At 40.9% G+C, this 27580-nt stretch overlaps 1 protein-coding gene across 1 annotated transcript in view; it reads right to left on the bottom strand.

Moving 5' to 3' along the window:
* LOC142971593 (uncharacterized) overlaps positions 1–13404 on the bottom strand; it is a 122219-nt gene extending 108815 nt beyond the window's left edge. The window contains exon 1 of the mRNA XM_076112173.1: positions 13200–13404. Within this exon, the coding sequence (XP_075968288.1) occupies positions 13200–13364 (165 nt within the window). The 5' untranslated portion in view covers positions 13365–13404. The remainder of the gene's footprint in view (positions 1–13199) is intronic.
* Between the last annotated feature and the right edge of the window lie 14176 nt (positions 13405–27580).

Raw genomic sequence — 27580 nt, 5'->3', positions numbered from 1 at the left:
CGAGGTAGTCAGTCGTGTGTGTACTGGTAGTTCCGTTAGCTGTTATCCAAACACGCTGTCCACAACAATAACAGTGTGCAAACTGTTTCCGCTCCCCTGTGTCTCTGGCCGTGTGTATATATATATATATAGCAGCTAAGGGTCGGGCGGGGGTGCACTCAGCTGTGTTATCACTTGCAGCCCGTAATAGCCGGGGCGCCGTTTAAGAGTGGTGACTGAGGAGTGAGCAGGCAGTCAATGGCAGTATGAAACTAGGTGTTTTGAGAAGTGCCAGTCGTCACAAACCACGTCAGCACTAAGTCACGGACGCACGGACTCATACGAACACACAAGGGTAAGTTAATATATATTTGCAATATTTCATCTTATTCCCTGTGCTTATTCCCTAGCAATAAAGAGAGCTGCAGGTGATAGTAGCAATGCCGATTTAAAAACGACACTCAAAAACACTTCTCAATCTTTGACTTATTAGCTTTATATTTTGTTATCAAACAAGCCAAATGCATCAGCAAATGATTCAACAAAACGAGAAAAAAATGAATCGCTCATACTCGTACTTACGAAAAATCATTCATATGTAATGAACATGAACACACATACTGGAGAAACACACGCATTTAGGTCAGACACACACATTCACCCATTCATCCTCCAGGTCTTGCCACCAGTCCGCCTAACTCTGGAACACTGTTGCTGGGATACAGGAGATCCACCCCCCACATATACATACAAGAGAGCCACGAAGTGAATGAGGAACACATTTACTCTGGTGGATCTCAGAGCTCCTCATATATATTTCAAAGCCAAAGCCATAAAGCCATTTCCTCCCTCTTTCATTGTGTATTTGTTGTATGCGTACTTGTGTGTGCACGTGTGTGTGTGTTGTGGTTCACACATACTTCCACCTCTCTCTCTCTCTCTCTCTCTCTCTCTCTCTCTCTCTCTCTCTCTCTCTCTCTCGGAGGTATCTAATAAAGGCTGTGTTTTATTCAGTCAGCAATCTTAAAGTCAACCTATGTGATATTAATGCCGTTGAAGTAGCGAAGATGTAGCCTACATTTAGAAGCAGGTGAGCCGCGCTGCTACTGTTGACCTGCAGCTAAGGACCTGCGTTATGGCTGCCAAAGGCTGCATTACATCAACTCCGCTTCCCATCCACCTCCTCTCCTCCCCTTTCCTCTCTCTCTCTCTCTCTCTCTCTCTCTCCGTTGTGTTGTTCTCTCCCCTCCACACATACACAACCTTTATGCACTGCACACAAGCTTGGCGCTTAATCAGATAGCCCCACACAGACATCCCCACCCACCAAAGACTAATACCACCTCATGCCACACACCATCCTCTCTCTCTCCACACAGTGTTCAGCTGCAGAGCTGGTCTAGACCCCTAGTTCTATAAATAGCAACCAGTAAACATCTACCACTGCCAGCAAATTGTGCATTGAGCAGCTATATCTCCAAGCACGGATCAACACAGGGAAATATGACATTAGAATTTGGTGGGATTATAGTAATTGTCAATAACATTTTGTTCAGTGTACCATGATATTAGCTGGAACTAATTAGCAATAATTGCGAGGACCTACAGCCAACATTAGTTGGTTACAGTCTAGCTGATGTGCTTTCTGAGAGCCATGTCTGTACTTGACCAGTGCAAAACAATGCATGTGAATTTCTTATCCCAACACTGCATCTGTGTAGCTCTGCAGATTGATTCACTGCATCGTCCCTTCACTATGGCACACTGCAGGACCTCAGCAGATGCGGTTGAGTTGTGATACAGGGAGTAATGCACTGAGCAGACTCCACAAGTTAAATGTTGTTGCTTGTAAATTATTGTAAAATAATGAGGTCCCCATATTGTAACCTAGCTCTGGAGTACAACAAGCACACAGCTGTACTATACTTTCCCTTAATCAAGAAAAGACACACGTCAATTACAGTGAACTAGTCAGAGGGACAATGGACATTTCATTCATTTTTTAATTAACAGCAGGTGTGTTCAACTGCTCGAAGTGCTGTCGGTTTTTAACATGTATTGCTAACGTTAAGCTATCTGACAATGCTGAGGATACACAACCATTAATGTGGGAAGTTCACATCAAACCCAAAGTATTGTAAAGACTCCAAAATATAGGAGAGTTCAACAGTGTCGAAAGCTTTGTAAAAGTCTAAAAACAAGATCAATCACTACAAAAATTTGGGGAATCTAAAATGTTCAAAACCATTACTAAAACCTGACTGCATTAACAATTTTCCCTAAACATAATTTTTTTGTCTTTTAGCATAGTGCAGCATGTAATTTGTAGTGCGATTTAAGCAAGATTATATAGGTTGTCAGTTAGTAAGATATAGAAGATCTTTGGTTAGTTTAGGAATGAGCGATATTCAGCCTTGCTTCATAGAAACAGTTAACTCATAATTTAAAGCACAATCTACCAAGATTTCAAATAACATATCACACATTTTAAATCCTCCCAAAAGGTTAAGTGTGTATGGCAGATGATTACCATATCGGCATGGTGTGCATTTACATTTAATAATCACGAGAAGATGCTTTCTCAGATCCGTGAGCACAAAAATAAAATGCTGTTCTGTTGATGTAATCATTTCTGTGTAATCACAAGATAAAATCTAAATAATATTTCACTATAGATTCTCTGGCCTTCCATAAATGCATAGCGTCCAGCTCACTCTTTGATCCTTGGTCAATGATCACATCTTTATTGAAGATCTTTATTAAAAAAAAATCTCAATTTAATCTCAAAATAAACGTATTTAATATTTCTATCTATTTTAAAACTGCAATATTATTGAAAACAAACCTGAAGAAATGGACAAGATTGAACTGACGGTAAAGCATTTAGCTCGAGTTTAGACCGGTATATGTCACAACAAATGAGTCTAGATGAATAGCAAACAGCTCACATGTGACCGGTAATCAAATGGGAATGTTTCAGTGTTGCCATGACAATACTGTATGTAAATCCGGAAGGGCAAATCAACCCTTAATCGCACAGTGTATAAAATGTCCTCTGTTGGTTGAAGCACATGTGCACTTCTGGCTATACAGCCGCAGTAAGTGATGTTCGAGCAGGTGTTAAATCAGCCCACACCCACACAATGTTGTACAAGAGGGAACGGCTTTCAATAAGCAATTCAATTTTCTACTTGGAATATATTTTTCTGTGTTTTAATGTTGTTGTTGTTGTTGTTTCTTTTTATAGGTTCACAAGTAGCCCAACAAACATGGGAATTACAGCATCTCATTCAAGTTTAATTCAATAGAAGGCACAAACAGTACCTGTTTTAATGTCAATTCAATTTTCACACACAGTGATTCATACGATTATTAGAGCACAGACCAAGCAACAGTTTTGAGATTTAACGGAGAAAAAAAATCTGTTGTGGAACATTTGTTAATGGTCAGAGTGTTGCAGGTTTACAAGGGCAAATATGAATAGTGTATAATTATAATAATTATAGCAAAAATCACCGATGCTAATGCTGGGTCTTTGTTTCAGTCAGGTCAACTTCCTTCAGTTGATGGCAAACCAGCTTCAATATCACTTACATGTTAGTGGATAGTAGTCATTATTATGTAATATGAATTTGGTCAGTTAAAACCAGTAGCTGGATAAAGTGTATTATTGCATTAAAAATGAGACGCATATGATATAATATAAATGTCACTCTTAACCACGACTGGGGACCAAGTAAAGAGCATGGAGCTAAGCTTGTGTCCTCTTTCTTTACTCTATGAACATAGCATGTTCAAGTTCAAGTAAATGTATTGTAATATAATGAACTACATGTATAATATCAAACTACAATACATGTATTAAGCTGCCTTTGTGTGTGATAAGTGTTGCCTGTGCGCATACAAATTGTGCCTCTGCATCACCCAGGTGTTACAGCATCTGTCCCCTCAGGCTAAACATCAGGATGACAGACATGGTGCAGAGAAAAGTAGAGTATTCCCGTCACATACATCTACTCCAGTTTATAGAGACGTTACAAAGTCGGAGCGCCCATCAAACAACCAAAGATATATACGAGGCTTCCCCCAGCAGGGTCTGAAGGGAGATATTTTGAGGTTGCTCTAAAATTCCTTTGATCTAGTCGGGAGCAGCCCAAAAAAAAGAGAGGCAAACCAGAACGTGGGTGAGAGCGAAGACGTTTGGGGGAGGAGTGGAAGAGGAGATCAGGGGTTTCTGGATGTGCGAAACGAGTTGAAACACACAACAGTTACACAACACAGCAGGATACTGTTCATTTCTTATCAGATGCACTCGTGCCTGTATTTTCGAACCAATTTTCTAGTTTAGATAGTCTACCTCAGGGTCGAGGGCTATTTTCTTATTTCTTCGCAAATTTATCACAGTTAATATGTACAATGTCCAAACCTGTAAGTGTAAAATAACAAAACGTTGTTGTGCTTCAACAGTCTTTTGAAGATGTTTTATCATGGAACCTGATGACTTGAGATATAGTTACTGAAATTAAGTAAGAAAAAGCGGTCGTACCCAATTTAGATGTCAAGTTGCAGCTTTTAACCACTTTTAACAACATTTAACCACATTTCGACATTGACAGCCATTCATTTATTCATGTATTTATAACCACATCACCAAACCAGCTACTGGGAGATCTGCATGGTGACGTGGGCTAAATAGTAGATTAATATGTATTTTAACATATTTTCTTAATGTTTTGACTGACATATTATCACCTCATTAGGTTTATATTAGCCAACCCATCTGTGAGACGAGGATGGCATTGTGTTTCTGGTGACCTGGCGACTGTAGGTCCGATATTGTCTGTCCTCTAACCCCTGAGGGAAATGTGTGGCTCTCTACTTTGCTCAAAAGCTAATCGCAAACTTTTTCCGTTTGATGCTGGGCAGGTAATGTAGATTCTGTCAGAGCTTTCTTGCAGATAATTGTTGCTGGAATGAACGCTGATGAAAGCTGTGAGAGTGAAGAAATGGGGTGAGTGGAACTACAGTGTCAGGTGATAATTATCTGTCGGTTCATTATATGTCATCTGACATGAAAATATGAATTATAGCAGTTTTAGGATTTTTCTCAGGCACAGGAAGGAAAAATGACCTGTTTGCCCACTAAACTAGTTTGATGAGCACCGAGAACCAACATGGCAGAATGTCCAAATAGAGGACTTCCATTCATCACTGAGGCTGATGCAGGTCTTATAAGCACTTCCTCCATGCGCTTGCTGAACACACCTAACAGGGTGAGAATGCAGTGTGAGAGCTCTGAGGTATGAAAATGAATGAATGAGCCTGCTGACTGTAGAGGGCTCATTTGTATGACAGTTGCCGACTACACAGTGTTATGCGTGTGGCCAGGGGGAGTGGGGGAGAGACACTTGTATGTATGTATATATATGTACAGTATATGCAGCTTTTGTGCATTTCAATTGCGTATTTATTTTCATTTTAATAAGAGGGATGATTATGTACAATTACATAACCACACATGGACATATGAAAATAATGCACAGTTAGGTGCACCATTGTGTTTTTTTATTTTATCTGGCAGCATTGAACACAAACCCTTTAAGGGTCAAATGTGCTGAATGTTAAGCATGTGTCTCTTCAGATGAAAGCGTGGGTTTAACAGTCAAATACACATCATTTATATTATGCAAGTGCAAAGCACTTTTCTCTGTTTGGAGGGTGTGGAAGAGGTGATTGTTGTGAATGTACGCTGGGGCTTCATGTCGTGCTTTTATGCAGACGTGGGTTCAGAAACCAGCCATGTGCGCATGTACTGTATATGTGGTTCAACCTCTTAACCACAACAGCAGGCATATCAGCGAATCAAGACATGGCATAAGCATCATGCCTTTGGCTTGATAGACTAAATAGTCGCGTGTTCCTGGCCACGAAATTGTAATGTAACATGTCACTGCCCCCTCATGATCACCATGGATTTTCAAAACAAAGGGTTAAGAGACAGGAGTTTCCTAATATTACATTAGACAACAAAAACCTCAACCTCAACTCAGGCATACACCTTTTAGATACTTCTGGAGACACATCAAGTAGATGAGGTTTGTCAAGTGCTTGAGAGTAGCACTTAAGAGCAGAGAATCCACAAACCACTCAGAGAGGCGGGGGAGAAACTCTATGTTGGGTTAAAGCTTTGCAGCACTGCAGTTCCAAGTGGACTGTTTTCCATAATATAGTTTTAAATCCGTAGTCTTGGTCATGCACTTAAACGTTGTTTGTTTTTGCTCCTATTTTCTCCGACAGTAAAATGGAATAAACATGTGAAATGTTGTGCATTACTGAAATATATGTTTCTCTGCAGGTAGCCACATGATGGACAAGTTATAGGATGCAGCAACAACAGAAGATGCTGTGTTTTACTCATGAAGACCATTTGCAGAACATCTCTGTAATGTTAAGCATTTATTGTCTTTTTATGATTCGTCAGTACAAAATCTATGTTGTGACCCACAACATAGATAAAACAGTGGATTTCAGATGTGTGACTTCAACAACCTCCTTTCTCCTCAGAACATTGATGATATGAAAAACAAACAAAGATTCCATTGAATGGGGCCTTACGGGTGGGACCCTGATAGTTGCCTATAAGGTGCTTCTCCTTCATAACATCTCCGGTTATAACTTGACTGGTAAGGATAAAAAAATTTAAAACATGTTTTAACGGTTTTAACGTTTTTTCCGGAAGAAATAAAATGAAATTTGACAAGAATTGTTTCTCAATAGGAGCCACATATCACACAAAAGAGGAATTACGTCAGTGATTGATTAATCGAGCAAAATGAAAACAGACTTCATGAGAGTGAAGTGATATACAATTAAGGGCTGTTTGAAAAGCTCACTCCATTATATCTGCACAGCATGAGGTGAGGCAGGCAGTCTGCTGTCACCTAGACAGAATGGGCAAAGCCGTTTGAAAGCCCACACAAAATCAAGAGGCGGCTATTTCTCTTTGTCAAATGCAGTGTCGCATACAGAAAATCGACCATGTTTCTGTGTCATGTTTTTACAGCACCATCATAGCATACAGATTCTGTCTCAGCTTGCTCTACTGCTGCTCTTTTGAACACTTCAATGACCATCATTTCACTTTAATAATGATTTTTTTTACTCGTGCCACAAAGCCTGAAGTTTGTAAAATAGAAAGGTATAAAATTGTGAGCAAGGCAGATGGATTCTCAAGCACAAGAGGAAAAAGAAATGGATACATACTCAACACACACACAGACGTTACTTGTTCTTGGAAACCCCTCTTCCTCTGTCTCACTTGTATACAGTTTACTGAACATCTCTCCAGTACTATTGCTTTTTCAGCATCTTCTCCTGTCAGCCTGACACCAACTCCCCCTTAATTGATCCCACACTGTGGCTTCTGACAGGGAGTTGACACATGGTAATGTGAGACTAGCTGGAAGTCAACCCACTGAGTCATCACACCCATGAGAGCTCGTTGGGTCGGTTCTGAGGGAGTGAGGTGATGTAATCTTTACAAGCCCTATCATACAGTCAGGAAAGAGACAAGGGGGATGGCAAACCCCTAACCTCTGGGCTTAAACCATGAGTTTTACAAAAAATGTATTCTTCAGCGAAATATTTACACTGGACCAACTGAACAATTACGCTAAAGCCATTCTGCTAATGGTTTAACATACTGAAATGATGGTCCCATTTAAATACAATTCTCAGTAAAGGAGGATAAGCTTCCTTGTGATTGACAGGTCGTTTTTGACCTGCTGATGTAGGGGCTAACTAAAGTCAGAGGGAGTCATCCTCTGGGGAACATGAATGTCTGTACCAAACTTATATGACAATCCATTTAAAAGTTGTTGAGATATTTCAGTCTGGACCAAACTGGCAGACGACCAATTGCCATCACACGTTACAAGAATTGCTCTAAATCCTTGACAAAAATAGAACTGGACAAAAGAATAGACATTAGCATACTTCAGGCCATTAGTTCTGTTAAAATGTCCATTTGTGTTCCTGAAGGGCTGGCGGCAAAATGTGGCACAAAGCAACTCAATTCTTCTGTAAAATGAGTTGTTCTAAAATCATCCTGATTATCCAAATGGACATGTTTTTTTTTTACAATGAAATCTAATTTGAAATATGAGTGTGTTATTGTTATTGTTATGGGTAATCAAATATCCCCTTTTGAGATTAATCATTTACTAAAGGAGATTATAAATGTGAACTGCTACAACAGACCCAACAGAAAGTAGGTGAAAGTAGTGTGATGTGATTGTTAGAGCAACGCAAAACCTCTTCGAGAAGATTTCTCTGTGGATGTTTGGGCTTACAAAGTGTTTGACATCGACACTGAAGAGCATTTGTCTCCTAAAATACTTTAACACTTATGTTCCGTTGCCTTTGACTTTGTATTTTAAAAAATGCTTTATCTATGCAGTGTAGGCACAGAGCTTTCATAGCTTCTGTACGTTTGCAAGGTTTGCAGTGGACATGTAACAATTTTACAAGTGTCTTATTACAGTGCAGTCACAGATTGCACACCTGATTGTTGAAGGATCCTGGCATAGTTTGTACTCCTTCTGCATCAATATAAGTCACAAACCAAAGATGCATTTAAGTGTATGCTCTTCTGTCAGCTTGAGGCAACATTTACAAATCATATTTTGTCACATCGGCTTATATTCGTCTTTGACTAAGAGTATATTCAGAAATCTTCTCTTCAGGGGGTTAGAACCGTGTTCTTCACAGCTACAACTAGCACTTAATGAATATGGAAACCAACGTTTTGCAGCCCTTTGCAAGAACAACTTGTGAGCACAACATTGACTTCACTGTTTTAAGCTTATATGGTGAACTTATTCGCAAAACATTGCCTTTTTAGCTGCTTCATAATGTTAGCTGTAAATCTGTGTGACAGTCGGTGTTGAGCAGGTAGTGTACAGTGTTTCTTTAGTTTCTTTTTGCTAAAAACAGCTGCTTGAAAGAAAGAAATCAGTTGCTGCTTGAATACCAAAACAATAAGACTCTAAAAAGAAAAGCGAGTCGGTTGATACTCATCAGTGGGTTCATCACTCACTACAAGTGACCGCTTTCACGTCCAAGTTGCTGAAAATATAAATAATAACAGCTTTAAACATATCAGTATTTATTTTGAAATCCTCAAACAATAGGTGAAAATCAAATGTTAGAATTTGCATTGCAAACATTCTGTACTTCTACTGTTTATTGTTTTTTTTATTCATTTTTGAGGGCAGTATAATCATATGCTTTTTTGAATATGTCCCTAATTTTCTCTCCTCTATTTCTGTTGTTTCACATTTTGCGGCGAAAAGATTGAACAGGAATACCTGAATGCAAATGACTTTGAACTATGAGGCTGTGAGTGAAAACAAATGAAGAACTGCGGCTCAGAGGTAGGGCGGGTTGTCCACTAATGGAAGATTGGCAGATTGATTCCAGGCACTTCCAGTTCAAGTGTCCAAGTGTCCTTGATAGTGAACCCCCAAATTGCTCCCGAAGACACCACTGTGTGAATGTAGGGCCTGATTATCAGATGGCACCTTGCATGGCAGCCTCTGCCATCAGTGTATGAATGTGTGTGTGAATGGGTGAATGTTGACATGTATTGTAGAGTGGTAGGAAGACTAGTAAGACGCTGTATAGATGCAAGTCCATTCACCATTTACCGTCAATGATTAGCATTAATTAGCCAGAAGACGGAACGGATCCATGATTCAAGCTGTTTATGCCAAATCCTGATCCTGTCATCAGCATGTGGCACCATAGATCAGGATTGTGCGATGTTTCCTAGTGGTTAGTCACTCAGTAAGACAACCCAATGTGGCATTCACTGAATTAGCCCACCCCAGTCCAAGGCTTGTAAAGTTTTCCCGAGACAACTTGATGCATACAACTTTAGTTCTGAGCCTTTGAGGCCTTGCTGTCTGGTCATACACTCTGACCTCCCTCCCTGTCAGAGTATTTTCAAAACTCAACATAGTTCAGAATCGTATGGAAACTCTGCAGTTTTGCTGGACTATTTTTGAGTAGGGGTATTTTCCCGTTGTTGGGCTCCGCTTGTTTGGGTAGCTGTACTGTAGTTTTAGCCAGAGGGAAAGTGCTGTTTGTATTCTAGTTTTTAGTTTAGATCATTCATGTTTTACTTTTCTGGGACATGAATGTTTGAAGAGTATTTTGTTGGAACCACTTCTGTTTTTGGGTTTGACAAGAAACAAATGTAATTCTTATTTTAAAATGGAGGTAAAGTTGGCAAGTTGGTTTTCAATGAAACCAAACCTCAAAGGGCTGTCTTCATTCCATAAGCCTGAAAGCTGTCAGGGTATTTTGAGAAATTCCAACCAGTATATAATCTGCTTGGCCTCAACCATCATTTATCATCCTGCCTTTCTTCTGTCCTCCTCTTTAGCTCCATTACATCATAATGCCAAATGAGCATTGACATGGGGAACGCCGACTACAATAATACCTTTTCTTTGTTAATTAATCTACATTCAGAAATAATGGGGTTGGTGAGGAAGCTATTGTTTGGTCACAAAAGTAACAGACACAGAAGCAACAGACAGATCAGTTCAGTCTCTCTCCCTCTCTTTTGGGAGAGAGACTGTTTCTACCACTTTCTCTCTCGAACACACAATTAACTCATTTTGCTGTCAACTGAAATTAACCAATACATTCAAAGAGATTGTCATTCACCTGGGGGCCTCCGGTTTCCCTCCTTTACTTCTTCAGTCCAAATGAGATTTCACCAGAACCTTGTTTCAGCACCTCTGCTAATGGATGCTACAGCACTATTCACTATAAGCACATCAAAATGCTGTAGAATCTAAAACAAAATGAGTTGTTGCATCTTCCCACACGGCACAGTGAGGACAGGAGTCATGACTAACTTTGAGAAGTTAGCCAAGATGCCAAAGCCTCCCACACACACTGCACACGCTCACAGATTTATACCCCTGTTAGAAGATCCAGTCTAGAAATAGCTGGGGCAATACTTGGAAATAGAAAATGTAGGTTATTGTGTTCTATTTCCCTCTTCTGTGTTCATATGAAATAAAAGAAAAATGTATCTGTCATTGTTTATTGTTGACTACTGACCAGATTTGGGCTCATGCTTGTTGGATATACATTCAGGAAACATGCTTATTTGCATAATCCAACACCTCTGCATTTACATATATTTCCTTTAGACATGACTGGGAACTAACCGGTTTCTGATGCGCATGGTATGCACATATTTCATTGCTTAATAAAAGAGGGAAATGGTCACAGGAGACACTAGATGGTTCTTAAGATCTGTGTGTGTGTGTGTGTGTGTGTGTGTGCATGTCCACATCCCCCATTCTGCTCGGCATAACATCAGAAAGCTGAAGTAGCCGATGAGAGAGGCAATAACAAGACAGACTTCTTTTCACACATCCATCAAAACACTTTAAGATAGTGTTCCATCATTTTTAACATGTTTTTAAAGCTATGCCTAACGTAAGCAATAGTGTCAAGCACAAGGTTGTCACTGAGATCAAGGCCCAAAACAAATATATTTTTAGCAAAGGATAATAGATATGTGATGGACATAGTGGCTAAAATGTGACAATACAGAGGATCAATAACACGCATAACGCATGTTCGTCCCACCTTGAACCCTGTCTGCACCAGGAAAATAAATTGACAGACACACAGTAACAGGTGCAGCTATACAGCCTCTTCCCTCCCTCTCCCTCTGTGCCTGTCTCTCACTCCTTTTCACACACACACACACACACACACACACACACACACCCTCACACACAAATACAGACAACCTGCACCGGCTGCACAGACTCAAATAAAAACCCTGAGAAGAAATGTCATGGTGGTGGGAATGGAGGGCATCTTTGTACACGGGTGTGTTTTAGCTTTTTTCATGAGGGTCTCTGTTGACCCAGTGTCTTTAAAAACAACCATGTATTAAGCCACTCACTGAAGGAGGAGCAGCTTCCTGCATGGGACCAGGGAATCATGCTGTTCTTTTCCAGCACTTTCTCCTCCCAGTCTGCCTGCCTGCCTGCCAAGGGTGCTCTGCAGCATCATTTGCTTATGAATCAACCTCCCTCCTCCTCCACCATCTCCATGAACACAACCCCCCCCCCCCCCCCCCTCCACTAGTGTCGGTCTGCCCAATAATAATATAGCTTCGTAACCAACCCAGTTTCTCGTGGGTTCTCAATGAATTATTCACAGTTGTACGTATCCAAAATCCACCCTGTTTCTTTCAGGGTGAGGAATAATAACTGCAGTCAGCTCTAAAATTCATCCAGAAAAAGGGCTGCAATGGCTGCAGAGGCTGCTATAAATACCCCCCCCCCCCCCCCCCCCCCCCTCCCCCCACCACCACCACCAACCATCCACATCCCTCCCTCATTCTTCCTCCTTCTCATGTGAAAAGCACATCAGCTAGGACATCTACTGCAGGGTCCCTCCGCTGGCTTGCTTTGCACTTTTTTTTTCTTATGCAAGGGAGGGACACCAGTTATGTCATCGCTCCTACACCATTCGTGCCTGCTTGCTGATGCAACTATTCATCGACTGCCTTTGGTTTGTTTATATCACATGTGTGCAGGCTACTGCAGCCTAAACAGCATGCTGATAGGGGGGGGGGGGGGGGGCGCATGGGAGCTGGAGTCAACCTATAACGGGACACACTTGTCATCTTCTGCCTGCCGTGCACACGTGTCTGCGGGGGCTAAGCCATTGCCGTTAAGGGGCTACAACAAAAAGTCACTAAAGCTAACAAGAACCAGCTTTTATCTGGCTTCTCTCTCTCTATTTCTCTCTCTCTCTCTCTCTCTCTCTCTCTCTCTCTCTCTCTCTCTCTCTCTCTCTCTCTCTCTCTCTCTCTCTGCTGTTTTGTCTAAAATTGCCTCCATGCTCAGTAGAATTGTAAAACAGGAGCTGCCCGTGGTGCTGAACTGTCAACAAGCAGATGAGCTCATTCCAGATCCAACTTTTACGGTCCCTCTCCACTTCATTAATGCCTGCATCGGCGCCAGACGTAATTGTGTTCGCAAGCATCGCATATGCGAATCAGGATTTGGGGAAGCCAGAATCCAAGCTGTTGCATGGTGTTAGTCTAGTGCCTGAGGACCTCAGTCCTTAGTCGGGGGTTGGTGGCCTAAAACAAGCAAACCCTTTTATTTACCCACCTTACACAGCTGAAAGTTTTCCGACACTAGCGTCTCCTGGACGTCGATTTCCTTCGTTGGCGTCGCTGTGGGAGTCCCGGCCGCGCTGCCGCACGATGGGGATCCGATAGTCCCTCCCGGAGAGGAGGTGGTCAAGCCGTCCAATACCTTCCGAAACTTCTTCATTTTCTATCGTACTTCTGTATGTCAGGGGAGGCGAGAAAGAGGACCGCTCTGTCTTCTTTGTTTTCCCCAGAGTTCACGGTCTCCTCTCTGATGCAAATTCCCAACTCGTTTGGCCAGCTGGAGAAAGAGGACGTCGCTCCCTGCAGCAGCAGCAGCAGCAGCAGCAGCAGCAGCAGCAGCAGCAGCAGCAGCAGGGTAAAATCGGCTTCTCTCTCTTACGTTAAAAAGTCATAGAGGCACCTCATCTTGTTATCTGGCTGTTGTCCACAAAAAAATGAATTCGCCTGAGCCACTCTGATCTGAGGATCACAGCCAAATGTTGCAGATGCAGGTCGCCTATCTCATATCTGAGCTTGCACCGACGGAACTGAAACTACTCAACTTCATGTTCCTTCTGCATCCTAAAGTAACGCGCACTCCCGGGCACGGAGAGGAACCCCACACCTCAACATAGTCAGGGTTAGCCGAGCAGCGACGTTTAGACGTATCGGACAGAAGTGGACAGATCAAAGGAACTTCGAGCAGGTCGATCCACTCCACCCCCCCCCCCCCCCCCCCCCCCACCCCCCCTTCCAAAAAAGCACTTTTACAGCGTTGTGGTTGCCAGTAACAGGAAACGGACCGAAGACGCAGAGGCAATGCAGTTAAACGCAGATGGACTCCACAGTCAGGCTGAATAAACGAGACAACTCAACCATCCGGGAGACGAAAAGAAGACTGTGTGATGACGGTGTGAGCTGGAGGTTAATCTGTGGATGGATGTGAGTCGGGTTTTTTTTTCCTATCATCCAGCTGTGTTTTGGCGTCGCTTCTCTGCAGACCGGAGACAGGAGACGGGAGCTGTCCACGGTGCAGAAAAACCATGACCAGCCAGCCCCGCCTCCCACCACCTCTCTCTCTCTCTCTCTCTCTCTCTCTCTCTCTCTCTCTCTCTCTGTCCAAAGAGCTTTTCATGTTATGCTGTATGTTAGTTTTTTCTCTCTTTGTAAAAAAAAAAAAAACATCAACAATATAATCTGCTAGTTTTAGGTGCTACAATGCACTGGACTTGCTTACATCCACGTTAAAAGTGCACTGAGATATTTAGGTTAGTTTAGGGCTAAGGTCCCATAGGTCCCCACAGATTGGATTGACCTCAACTGCAGCTACAGAAAAACTTACACTTATACACTCTCACCAGGTGGTGCTCAGAGAACAACCTACTGCTCAATGTCAGTAAAACCAGGGAGGTAAAGACACACACCTATGTCTACATCAAGGGTACTGAGGTGGAGCAGGTGAACAGTTTGAAGTTCCTGGGATCAGTATCACAAACACCCTGACATAAACATCACACATCTCCATCCTGGTGAAAAAAAAGGAAACTTAAGAGGGCAAGAATCCTGTGCTTGTTAACTTTTACAAAGATGCACGGCCCAGGACAGGAAGGCTCTACAGTGGGTGATTAAAATTGCCCAGAATATCACTGGCGCCTATTTGCCGAGCGTCAGTGATATTGGTGACAAGAGGTGTCTGCAAAGGTATTAAACAGCCACAACATGTTCACTCTGCTGCCTTCTGGCAAGCGTTACAGAAGTATCGGCTTCCATACCACCAGACTTCAGGGCAGCTTCTTTCCTCAGGCTGTGAGACTCCTAAATTCATCCCCCACCCTCCACCATATAATATGCTTTTTTGTATGTTTTTATTATGTAGAAAAATGGGACTACAAACAGCATTTTGTTGCACAACCCTGTGTTGTACAGTGACAACTAACAAAACTTTAAACCCTAATGGACTAAAACATGGCTTTGCATTTTTAGTCCAATAACCACCAAGAAAATACACTTTACATTACCACAAACCATTTTCCAAAGCCTACCGTAAGTGTTTTGATTGCTTTCCCATATTCCAGGCCGCCATTGGTTTCTATTCATTTCTGAACATAATAGATTGCCGAGATGACTTAAAACTTAAGCTTGAGAGGTGCTCCATCACAATGAAAGTTGTTTTCACAGGCATTTCAATGCATGTTTTCGGCAGCCAAGATTGATGCACTATATGTGGAAACCTAAACAGACATGGATGTTGTGAAAGGCATAATGTGAATTTAATTTCTCACATCTTTGATTACAACCAACTCAAGTCTCAGATATCAGAGCGTCCCGGAATCTACCAACACAAAGACGTACCATGCTGAGCCAGTGCCTGCAGGCTGCAATACAGATGAAAAAGATATTATTTAAATATAAATAAGCCCACACTTGATGACGGAGGAATGTCAGAATCTAATATATCAAAATGAAAAAAATAGAAAGAATAATTATTCTATGTAAGTACAATAAAAAAAGAAATCATGAACCATTACTACTTCATTTGAATGTTCAGGACTGGTGATATTGCATAAGCACTGGTGATACTTGCCGTTACGGAGTCAGAGCACAGAGCACACGTGGTCGGTCTGTCCCATTCTCCAGTCTGAGATAAGATGATAAAAAGACTACACTTTGTGGTTTGGGTCATTAATGCTGTCCACAGTGCTGGCAAGGCCGCACACTCTGCAGATGTCACAAGCACTATCCAAGAAGCGTGCTGACTTTGAGGTCCTTTTGAGTGTTGAGTCTCTGCACTTCTTCCTCTTATCATTGGTTACCTTTTTATGCCTTCCAAACCCTTTCAAAAAAATAAAATGAGATTAGAAAAAAAAACAGTAAGGCTGGATATCTCGTGTGCCCAGAATTGATAAGGTTGTTGTTGTCAGGATAGTTAAAAGTGTTGTTAACAGTTGATTAAGTTAATGCAGCGTCCCATGTATCAAATTGATTTTATTTTAGATCTCGGAAGAACAAGGAGTAACTGCAGGTATCATTTGACCTGAAGTTTCAAAACGACTTGGAACTTGGTTATTTTAGTGGATACCTTAAGGTTATCAAGTACCAATACTCAGCTCTACTTACTTACTTACTTACTCATATTAACAGGCTTTTGATAGCATATGAAATGCATAAATATGATCCCCTAAAAGATTTCCTTTGGAGTACCACTAGGAAACAACGGACCTGTACACGTAGAAATGGCTCTGCAAGTGCAAGGCATGGTCGAGGGGGGGGGGGGGGCTATAATCTCCTGCTTAAACAGGGCAAATTGGATTACTTTCACATTGTCAAGCACGTTGGGACTCCATAATGACTAAATCACATAATGACTAAATCATGCCACTTTCAAACCCAATTATAAAACTTTACTTATTTTCTTTTTGCTCAGCTCTAAATGGTTGTAATTTCAGTGTGCTGATGCTTGGATACATTCTGGCCAGGTAAAGGCAACAATACATGTGAAATATAATTGTCTTTACAATACGTTATGATGACCATTCCATATATTTAGGTAATGAGCAAGGAAAATCAATACGGCTGGGAGAGGGTTTGAAAAGATTTTGACTTTGAGTCGTGACATGCAGACATCCAAATTCACTGTCTGCTAGGTGTGGGTAAGATATTGTATTCTGTCCAGGTACAAGGTACAGTTTCCTCTGCAGGTCTCAAGGCAGGGCTGAAATGAAGTAACTACACTAACACACCAGCCCATTGGAAATGTTACTTGTTCCTCGATACACAGGGGCTCAACCTCAGCGGCCTTTTACAAAAGAGGTTGAGGGCTAGCCACGTAAAGCTACACAAAGCTGCGCACAAAAGCAGTTCTATCATTTCCGTTTAATGTTTCTTTTGTTGAAGAGATACAAAGAGGTAGTGGTTCTTTGTATGCATGTGTGCGTGTGCCATGTTTGTGCACCGTTTACTACACTTCAAGCGATGTGGGAATGGACAAAAATGCAGAAAGCAAGCTTGATATTGTGTTCAGCACAAACATGCACCCACAATGAGCTTTGTTCTGGATGGTACATGGTAATTAGGCTGCTAGCTAATTTATGGCAAGAGATCATTTGTGGCTTTCACTGAAGAAAAAACAATGTAACAGATGTAAAACAAAAAAACAGGAATATTTAGGAAAGGAGATAATGAGTATTACTTAAGGTCGCATCTGTGGTCTTTGTGCAATTACTTCAATTGTCATACATGTTTTTCTCAGTTATTAAATGTCTCCCATATTGTTCCTCATTTGCCACAAAATGTGTCGCAATCAAGAGCAATCTTAGGATGTTCTGAAGGCCATTACGATGATTATAACTCACTACTGATTGAGGAAGAAGGTTAGGTTTGAACAATGGTCCCACAAGTGTCCTCTGTATCATGGGAATGCAGGCGCTGTCCTCAGTCAGCTTCGTCTCAGAAATGATTTGCGGAGGCTGATTCATTTTTAAGAACAGATGTAATTGAAAGTCTGTCGAAACAATTTTAGGTCAGAAGGAATTTGTGAAAACGCACACACACACACACACCAAGGCCAAGTACAGTTGATGACTATTGATTAAGGCCAAGATCTTATGTGATTGTAAAAGACAAATAGTCAGGACTGCCTAGAACCCTTTGGGGCAATGACGCACTAAGGTAAACTCAGAGAGCTAGTGCCTATAAAGAGTGTATAAAGTCAAACACATTGCACTACATGTGAGGCAATCACATGTTCTGTCAAAAGCTGCACTTGAACACACCATAAACACTACATCTGACAGGCTGTGTGAGAGGAATAACTAGTCAGACAAAGACCATGTATGAGAGAAAGCGATGAGGAGATGGCTTCCCGGAGGCTGACAAAAGGACTGTGAACCACATACAAAGACCGTTGACGAACGTGTGGAGGCCACTCGTCTTTTTGATTGGACGGCAATGCCGATCTATATTCATGATCCATAAACATTATGATTTTGGTGATCCCCTGACTCTTCCTCTTGCGCGTGAATGAAATGTTTCGACCGCTATTGGTTGGATTGTAAGACACTCTGACTCCCTCAAGATGGATGGTAACAACTTTGATCAATACGGAGTTTAGAGCATATTTATTGCCTCCGCGTGGCTCTCATGGCTTACAGCACGAGTAATCAACTATTTACAACAATTTGAATCATCCTGCTGGCTATCCCAGTCTTCTTCAAGAGACAGGCGCATGTTGTCCTGTTGTATTTAAAAAACATAACTTAAACAACACCAACAAATAAAAAACCTTTAACAGCATCATAGACCATGAACAACTTTGATTTAGCTGGTGTTGAGTGTTGAGAGAAATGCCAATCATTTTGGGAGTGACAGCAAGTTCCCGTCCTGTGTTTTGAATTTTTGATGGTAGGCAGGGCTGACCTTTGCATTTGGATCACACTTTGAAGCTTTAAATTATTGATATCTGAACCTGAATGCAGAATTTTAATGTTATCTAAGTGGCGTTCTAAAATCAAACTGCTGTAGATAGCCTACTATAGACATTTATCATATTTATAAGACAATATGTTTTGCATGGAAACTCTTAAACTACATTTGGTTGGAACTATAGGCATCAGCTAAATCTATTAAAGAAGTGCAGTATTTCTCTCTGAAATGCACCGGAGTGGAAGAAGTATATGATAGAAATAATCATAACAATACTTCAAAATTCTAAATCTGTGTCAGACATACAAGGCAGCTCAGATACTGAATGTTTCAGGATCTGTGTACATTTACACTAGATGAAGGGAATACCCCACTTGCACATTTAAAGATAGCAATTACACTTCCCCTTCTACAGGACAGGCTGAGTGGATTGCAGCCAGGGCATAGAGAGGTCATGTCCTCTATAATTGTTCTGGGAATTTGGGGTTCAAGGAACATGCAGAGAGTGCACTTCACAGTTCAAATAAACCAACACACTGTTGGTATTAGATGGATTCTAGTATTTCCTGACTGAACATATTCACTGTGCATTTGATATATTTTAGATTAACAAAAAAATTGCAGGATTCAGAATATTTCCAGCATAATTATTAGCAGTATTCAGGCACATTTCACTGAGTAAATGAAATCTTAAAAATCCAAGTAACTAAAACATTCAAAGATCTGGCATCTGGTCAGGATTTTACGTGGATGCGTGATGTGCTAAGGGTACTTGGACTCCCGATCTCACTATTTCTAAAATTTTGAAAAGAAAAGCTATAACCTACTGTAAACAAGGTTTGTGGCACTGGTGGTTTCACAATTTAAATGCGATACAATAAAAAAAGAAAATAAATAGAAAAGGAAAAGAAAGATAGTAAGAGAAGGTTTCTAAGAAGTCTCACATAACTAAATATACATCTAACATGGGGGCACCAGCAAAATACAAGTTGAGCGAAAGGAGAGGTTCTACAAGTTGTTTTGAATCATTTCATGTCACGTTGTTGCATACAAAATCCCATGATAAGCGTGCAAGATGAAATAAATGAATCAATTTCAATTTTCATTTACTTATACTTATTTTAGAAATTTTTATTCATTGATTGGAGAAGTGGGAGTTGCTGCTGATTTCAGTACACTGACTCTCCAAGTCTGCAGAGGCCATTCGATGTGGAAGTTCTGCTTAGGAAATGAATAACATAACAAGCTTGTTATTTACATGTACTGTGTACCTTGTAAATTAAATATTAAGTGTTTTAATATAAAATAGAAACATATTGACCAGTTGGAAATAAGCACATGAAACCACAAACTCAGTCAGACACATTCCAGCTGTAACTTTTATAATTACTTCCCCCCCAACTGAGCTGATTAACACAGACTCAGACCACCCACCAATCTGTTAAGTCACTGCGGCCCAATTAATACCTGTGGGGTGATTTGATAAAAGTGCAGGAGCAGAGTTTAGAAGCAAAGTGAAGCCAGAAAAAGTTATTTTTTAATCAATTTCCAATTAAGAATTCATTGCTGTCTGTGGGACCACTGGTAATTGAGTCAAGTGGAGGAAGTCAGTGCCAGAGAGGCGGGGCTATTCCTTCAGGGACCGTTCATTTCCATATAAATGAGCTGGTAAATGAACGCCTGATTTTCAGGATTCATTATTGACCAAAGGTCGAACACGGGTAATGACCACTTTCATTTTCTATTCAAGATTCGTGATTTCTTTCTCATTTCAAAGCTGCTAAAACTGTGTTTGATATTTCTCTTAAGAGAGGTTGCAGAGTGCAGATGTTTATTGTAGCACGCTAGGGCAGAGCAGTTCCTCACCACCCTTAAGCAAACACAAACCTTTTAGTGGGAGAGATGGTGAGAGTCACTGTGAGCCTAGGACCAGATGGCATTTCCTCGTGGTGTATATACACTGAAATGAGTGTCAATACTTGTAAAAGAAAGACACTTTCTCACTTCCTCATCTCTGTGCCGACTTCAGGATGTTTGCTGAAACATACAGCAAACAAACTGCTTGAGTGATTTACAGTATATTATTTAGAATATTCAATTATTATATATTTAATAACCAAATATTGTGTCGGTAAATAAAATGCATACAACACAATCACAGACGCAATGTGTGATGTCCTGGTGTTGTGTTTCAGTTTACTGGTATTGATCCATTCATTCTTTACTGAATGGATCAATACAGCACACGTACAGCATGTTTCCAAAGACAACAAACCACAATCACAGATACCAAAGCCACACAGCTCAGTATTTCACCAACACATCGTAGAAAACAAACCTGTATGTTTCATTATGTTGTGGCAATGATCACAGGTTTTAAATAAATCAGAAATTAGTAAAGGAAAGTACCTGCATCTTTTTGACAAAGAAAAGTCGACTTGTTTTTCTTGGTAAAGATCTCATCTTCTGTTGCTGCCAACTGCCCTGTGATGCTTTATCTTGTGTCTGAGTGCAGCCAATCACACACTGTAGGGGGTCTTATTGATATGTTTCTGTTGTTAAAAGGACTACAAATTTAAAATAGACTGCAGGTTTTCAAAGCCCCCTCATTACTGTAATTCCCGAGCGGCAGCATTTAGACCCAATTCAAATCAATCAAATCTATGTCCGTTGTCTGACACCGAACATAAAGCTATGTCAAAGAAAACGTCTGTAGCCTGTTGTGTTGGCGATGGCAGATTTGGGGGAAAGAGGAAATTGGTTTCTCTGTGCTGAAATACTTGACTGTGATTGTAAAAGGTTGACAATTGTGACAAGTATAGTGTGACTTCTTCATTTCTATGTGAATGGTTCGTTTTGTTCACTGATACACAGTACTATAATGGTTTTAAATGTTATTTTGGTAAATTAAGTTACATGCAGGGATGTTGTAATGATTGCTTGATGTATTTAGGATTCTGCTAATTGCCTTTTCTTTGCCTCTTACTGTGAACATATATATAAAACATTGTTAACAATTATAGAAAAGGAAAATGTCATCCCCCTCATACTCTAAGCACACATAACATTTTGACATTTGGCACCAAAAGCCAGACAGCATGACAGCAAGAGGACAAAAAGAGGGACAAGATCAATCGATCCGTCCCTCTTTGGCTCCTTCTTTGTCTGAAGAAACATCCCAACTGTGTTCATCTAATCCTGTGGGGTGGCACTGTCTGCTGAATATGATGTGAAAATGTCTATCATTTCTTTTTGTGGTGCTTTTTATGACAGAGGACATTGTAGACTAGCCAACGATGGAATCCACCCAATACCTATCAGACATGTGTCATGGTCTTGGTTGTTTTTTTTTGTATGTTTCCTGTTTTATTTTGAAGTTTACTCCTCATGTGTCATGTTTAGTTTACTTCCTTGCTTTGTGTGTTGTTGATTGCTTGTCCCGCCCTGATTAGTTTCACCTGTCTCTCATCAGCCTTGTTAGTCTTCCTGATCACCTGTTCCCACTTCCCCATTAGCCAGTCCCTTTTGGCACCGCCTCAGTTCCTTTGTTGTTTGTCAGTTTGTCTTTCACCTTTTGTTGCTGACTGCCATTTTTTTTTAACCTGTCTGTTACCTGCCCGCTGTTCCTGCCTGTTTTTTCTGTTATAGGGTATTTTCTTTGCAACTGCCTGCTTGATCTGTGTTTGGGTCCTTCCTCTGCACCTGGGATAAGATTGGATTTATAAATTCAATCAAATCTTCCATGAGTCTTCTTCCTTTACATCTCCCTGATAAGAACAGTCATCCATTATTTAGTTTTAAAACACAAGAAGCCTGGTTGTTGAAGGATATAGAAAGATACCTATACAGTTTGTCTGGTGTTACATATGCGCAGCTTCATCTTCCCACTTATATTGCATCCAATATGGCATATTGTGGATTACAACAGCCAGCTGTGACTTTGATCCAGTGACACCATCACAGCATTCCTTGTCACCCCTCAAACATACCTTATAAATCAGATAACGGATCATAAATCTAAAGTTGTGACACAGTCATCCTCTCCCAGACCTGCACCGCGGATCACAACCGCCATCCTTTTGCCTCCTCCTCCTGTAAGCTCTCCCCGGCCGAATGCAGCTACGACATCGGGAACTGCAGGCTGTTGGCAGTCAAGATATAGGGAGGAGAGGCGGCATTGGTTGGAGGGGGCAGAGCAGCCGTACAGACTACAAAAACCTGGAGTACATCAGTTTAGCCAAGAGACTGAACTCCAGACAGCAGGTGGGCTCTGTTTTTTACCCACTTCAATTTCTTTTATGACCCTTTGCTCTTCCTCTGTGGAACTTTATAAGTGTCATTCCAACATGCCTACAATAAAGAAGCTCAAATAAGATATGACAAGATAATATACTCTTAAAGTACACAGCTTTGATTCAGATAAAAGCAGAAATTTATTGGAGATTAAGATCAAATGTTTTACTTACTGAGAACAAAAACAATCTCTTAATTCTATTCATATCATGATTCATCCATTGGCTGAGCACGTATGAATGACTTGATGTTTTGACTCGATGGGTGAATCACTGCCATTAAGTCAAGTATTACATTTTTTTTTTTCCTTAAATGGATTGAGACAAACGGATTGGAGCCCTAGCTTAATGTGAACACACTTTAGAGATGAATGAGTCACACACTAATAAATACTTTCTCTCCTGAGGGGCCTGCAAGTTTCATTTTGCCAGGAGACAGAGACGAGGCTTTTGTTTGGTGGCACAGAAACAAGTCCCTCTGTTGGACAGCAGTTGGCATATTGAGGAGGCGACGTCAGCAATGCAGACTCGTGGGACTTCTCCCGTAGGGCCTGGAGGTGGGTGGAAGAGGAGGAGGTGTGAAGCCCAGACAATGGAAAAGAAACAAGAAAATTAAATCACAGAGACACTTATTCACAGTAAAATATATATTAAAGCTCCTATTTCTTTTGCATTTCATGGCTAAAGACAAACGAGCAGGAAAAAATGAATAATAAGCTGTTGCGGTAGCGCCGAGCTGAAATTCACTCAGAAGATAGTCACTTGGCTTAAGGTACAGCAACAGTGACGCGTCGCGACGAACAAAAGCACGTGGAGGAATAGAAATGCAGCAGTTTCATCAGTTACAGCCATTCTGACACTGTGTAAAAGAGAAAATCCTCAAACACTGAGCTGTGCTATAACAATAGGCACAATGCTGCTTTAATTTACATAAGAAACACGATGAATGTTAACACCAAGTCTAGGTAAGGAGGCCTGTACTGTTTGTCAGACCAAAATAGACACACCTCCCCAGATGCATTACTGTCCTTGGCTTGTGAGGATGAGTGCGGGGACTCTCATGAATAAATAAGGTGAATAATGGTTGTTCTTTTCAAAATGGATGTGAAATGCCTGCACAAAAGGTTAACAGCTTCTAAATAAGGACTGATGTTTGCAATGGTTGCTGTGATTGGTGCTCAACATGGTCTTCAGCAGCAGAACCCCCTCTAAAGTCCAGCCTTGCATGCACAACAATATGCTGCCTGTTTTTATTGCTAGAGTTGTTTTTCTTATTCTTGCAAATGTTTCTTTACTGACCATCTTCTCTTTCTTCTATGGTAAGATATAAAAAACAGGTATTGTTGGCTCTGTCAGGACTGTTGCCGTTGTTTGTATTGTTTTCCCTCAGTTCAAGATGTAGTAGGCTTTGTAATAGTTTAGTTGTTCAGCCATGTTGAATTTTGTCAGCTGCAGTGCTTTCCAGCTGTAAGAGTGCCGTAAATGTTCTAATAAAGTGGTATCTAGAATTCAATAGTGTTAAAGAGAAATTTGAGCTTGTGAAAACCTCTTTAATCTTAAAATGTCTTCACCTGCACGTCCCACAACGCCCATAAAGATAAATGGATAGATTAGATTGTCTCAACTTCTTATGAGATCTCAGATTTCAAAGAAAACGATGAAAGAGAATCACAGGCTGAATGACAGACGGACAAAACAGGGTCGATCACTGAGTCGTTAATCTTCAGGCTTCATTGGATGAAGAGTGACAGAGACACCTCTAAGCAATCGATCCTTATGTAATCTTCTCAGGCAAACCTCGTGAAGCATCAGTCATACGACTGCCTTTTGAGAGTCTCCGCCCACACACACACACACGGACACACACACAAAACTGTTATACACCACACCCTTCCAAATCCTGTCCCAGTGAAATTCCGCTCACTCCCTCGATGTCAACCTTGACTCCGCCTCTGTTCAATTATTCTCTTTCTTTCGCAGACAAATGAGCTCACATGCATTTATGAATATTTGTGTCCCGATCAGTAAACATTAATGCAGAGGGGAAAAACACAACAATAAAAGCGTCCACAGGAGAGAGCTGACATTACATCTGATATTTATTTGTTTAAATTCATTAACGCACATTAACCTATTAGCACCTCTCACTAACGCCATATCAGATCCTCAAGGTCCCATGATTTTATACAGCTTTTAGATTCCCGACTGAGTTCTGTTCGCCCTCCTAACCCAGCCTATCTGCCCACACTCAGGCTTGCCTTGGCAGATCAATAGCACAGCATGAGGTTAGGTTTTAATTGAGCTGTCTGGAAGGGCGGGATATGCTTTAATGAGGCCAGGTCCTGTTTTCATCCTGACCTTTGAGGCTCTGCCCTACAGGTGTCCATCCTCTAACTTAAAAGGAATATATGGACTTGTAGGGGGCCAGAGGTGTCAGGCCTCACCAAGCTTCTCTGCAGAGCTTGACATTTTCACCATCTAATGCGCCCATAGATTATTTTATTTTTTCCGTGCTAATACACAGGATTTGGTGTACCTATCACCAGTGCTTCCCTCCAGCATGATGAACAGGATGTTCTGTGGTCACATATAAATGATATATAATATAATAGTATCTGAACTACATTATCAACACCAAGCACTGCTCACCAGTGCAACCTTATCTGCTGTTTTTCAGGCAATTATCTCGTAGCTTGATCTCCTTGAAGCTGCTTTGAATTCATCGTTGGCCTTTTGGAGTCGTTACCTACTTACACTTCAGACGTGGAGAACCATTAGCATTCATTTGCAATCATCAGGCCACCTGACAAATGCATTATCCACTGGTTTGTTACTCTAACCATCTCCTGAGATAAATGTCTGAGTATTAAGCTAATGGACTATGTTCGCCAATCACCACCCACTTAATAACTTTGCCTGTCTGCCTTTGGAAATGGGCAGGTAGCATACACGCTCATCCGAGCATTTCTGCTAGAAAAGGTTGCCTACAGGGTGTTGGTGTGAGAACACACGGTACATTTAAAACCAAAACAAGAGCTAAAAGAGGCTAAAACCTCAGTGGAGCCATCAGGTGTTGATTCTCAATGATTTTGGATTTTTAGAAACAGCTTTCATGCCCCAGCTTGATTGTATATGACTATGACTAAGGTGTGATATACCGTATGATTTCATCTTTCACAGCCCAGCACTGGTGCAGACTTGACGTGATAATGGATAGCACTTCAGACATGTTACAGTTCCTTTGACTGATGTCCGGAAGTCTGGAGGGCTGATATTCAGGTTCAGGAAAAGCCATTTTATGCACACTTAATTAGCTTTCTTCAGCTGCAACTAAAAGTTTAACTTTACACATGTAATACTGTGTATGAGCAGGTGTTTATTAGCATTGCTGTCATACATGCTCTCGAGGAAGTAAACCCTTTTAGTGTTTATGGACTTACCTTTTTTTTAAAGTCAGCTATATATGTATTGTTCATTGAATCACACTGCAATTCATATGAAAATCCAGCTTACATTATGCGAGTGTAAAGGGTGTAAATGTGAAACTAGAGCACAATCAAATCACACACTAGAGTTGTGATGATTCATGTGAAATGATTACAGCCAATAATTGGATATTTTTTTTTATATATATTGCTCAAAAAGAAGAGAGAGGGGTGATGTCGCTTCAGCAGGCCCCATGACATCACAGGTGTAACATTTAACATTGTATTTGAAAAGGCCGGTTTTCTGTAAATGCCAGGTTCACGTCTGTTTTCAGACTCTAGATTTGAGGGTAAATTGCCCCCCCCCCCATTATGAGAAGGTGACCCAGTGCCGTGGGTTACTGAGGTTACATCAAAGCAGTCCGTATTTGGAAAGCCACATAACAAAATAGCCTAAATCCAGCTGGAGCACATCTGGAGGAAAACTGAGAGTGTGTTTGCCCCGTAGGGACTGCCTCAGTGAATAACTGTCATCCGGATGTGACCAGACAAGACAGGAATGGTCTCACTGGGAGGATACCACAACGGAGTGGAATGTTATTGCATGTTGTTTTTCCCCAGAGCCTGTCAATCTTGCCCTGGATTCTTTCCTTCAATTTCTCCTGAAATCAAGCTTCCACATATGAACGTCTATCATCTTGATTATGCCATCGGCCTCTATAATAGCTGCACCATCCTTGATTACAGAATAACACGCTGACGAGTCCGACTAGATTTGGATACGCATTAGATGCAATGGGTAGTATTTGTGTCATTTGTTGCGTATCAGATTTTTTTTACTTTATGAAATCTGTTATCAGGTTGAGCAGCTCATTTTTTAATGGTAAATCAAACCCTGTAGCACCACCATCTGAGTATCAGTGATGGCAGTAATATTCCTGCACAGCTTATTTTATGATAAGTGAAACATTACTTTCCCTAACTGCTGCTGTATAAGAAAGGATTTGTAACACACAAATAGTGAAAACTATTTTTTACAGTGGGGAACATAAGCACATTAGTTGACTGCAATGAGAGCATCACATTAGTTTAACTATGCGTCTAACGTGTGCGTCAGAGGGAGAAATGTAAAATGTATTATCATGAGGCTAATATAATCAAGAATAAAAAAAACTGAATTCAAAATGATGCACTCCCCTCGTTTCATCATGGTTTACATCTCATATCTTTTGCTGCTTAGATGGTTTGATAGGAACGCT

This window comes from Anarhichas minor, unplaced genomic scaffold (assembly GCF_050575085.1).
Source record: "Anarhichas minor isolate MPS153535 unplaced genomic scaffold, ASM5057508v1 ptg000004l, whole genome shotgun sequence".
NCBI classification, from domain to species: domain Eukaryota; kingdom Metazoa; phylum Chordata; class Actinopteri; order Perciformes; family Anarhichadidae; genus Anarhichas; species Anarhichas minor.
Note: the sequence above shows the minus strand (reverse complement) of the source record. Positions and strands in the feature narration are given on the sequence as shown.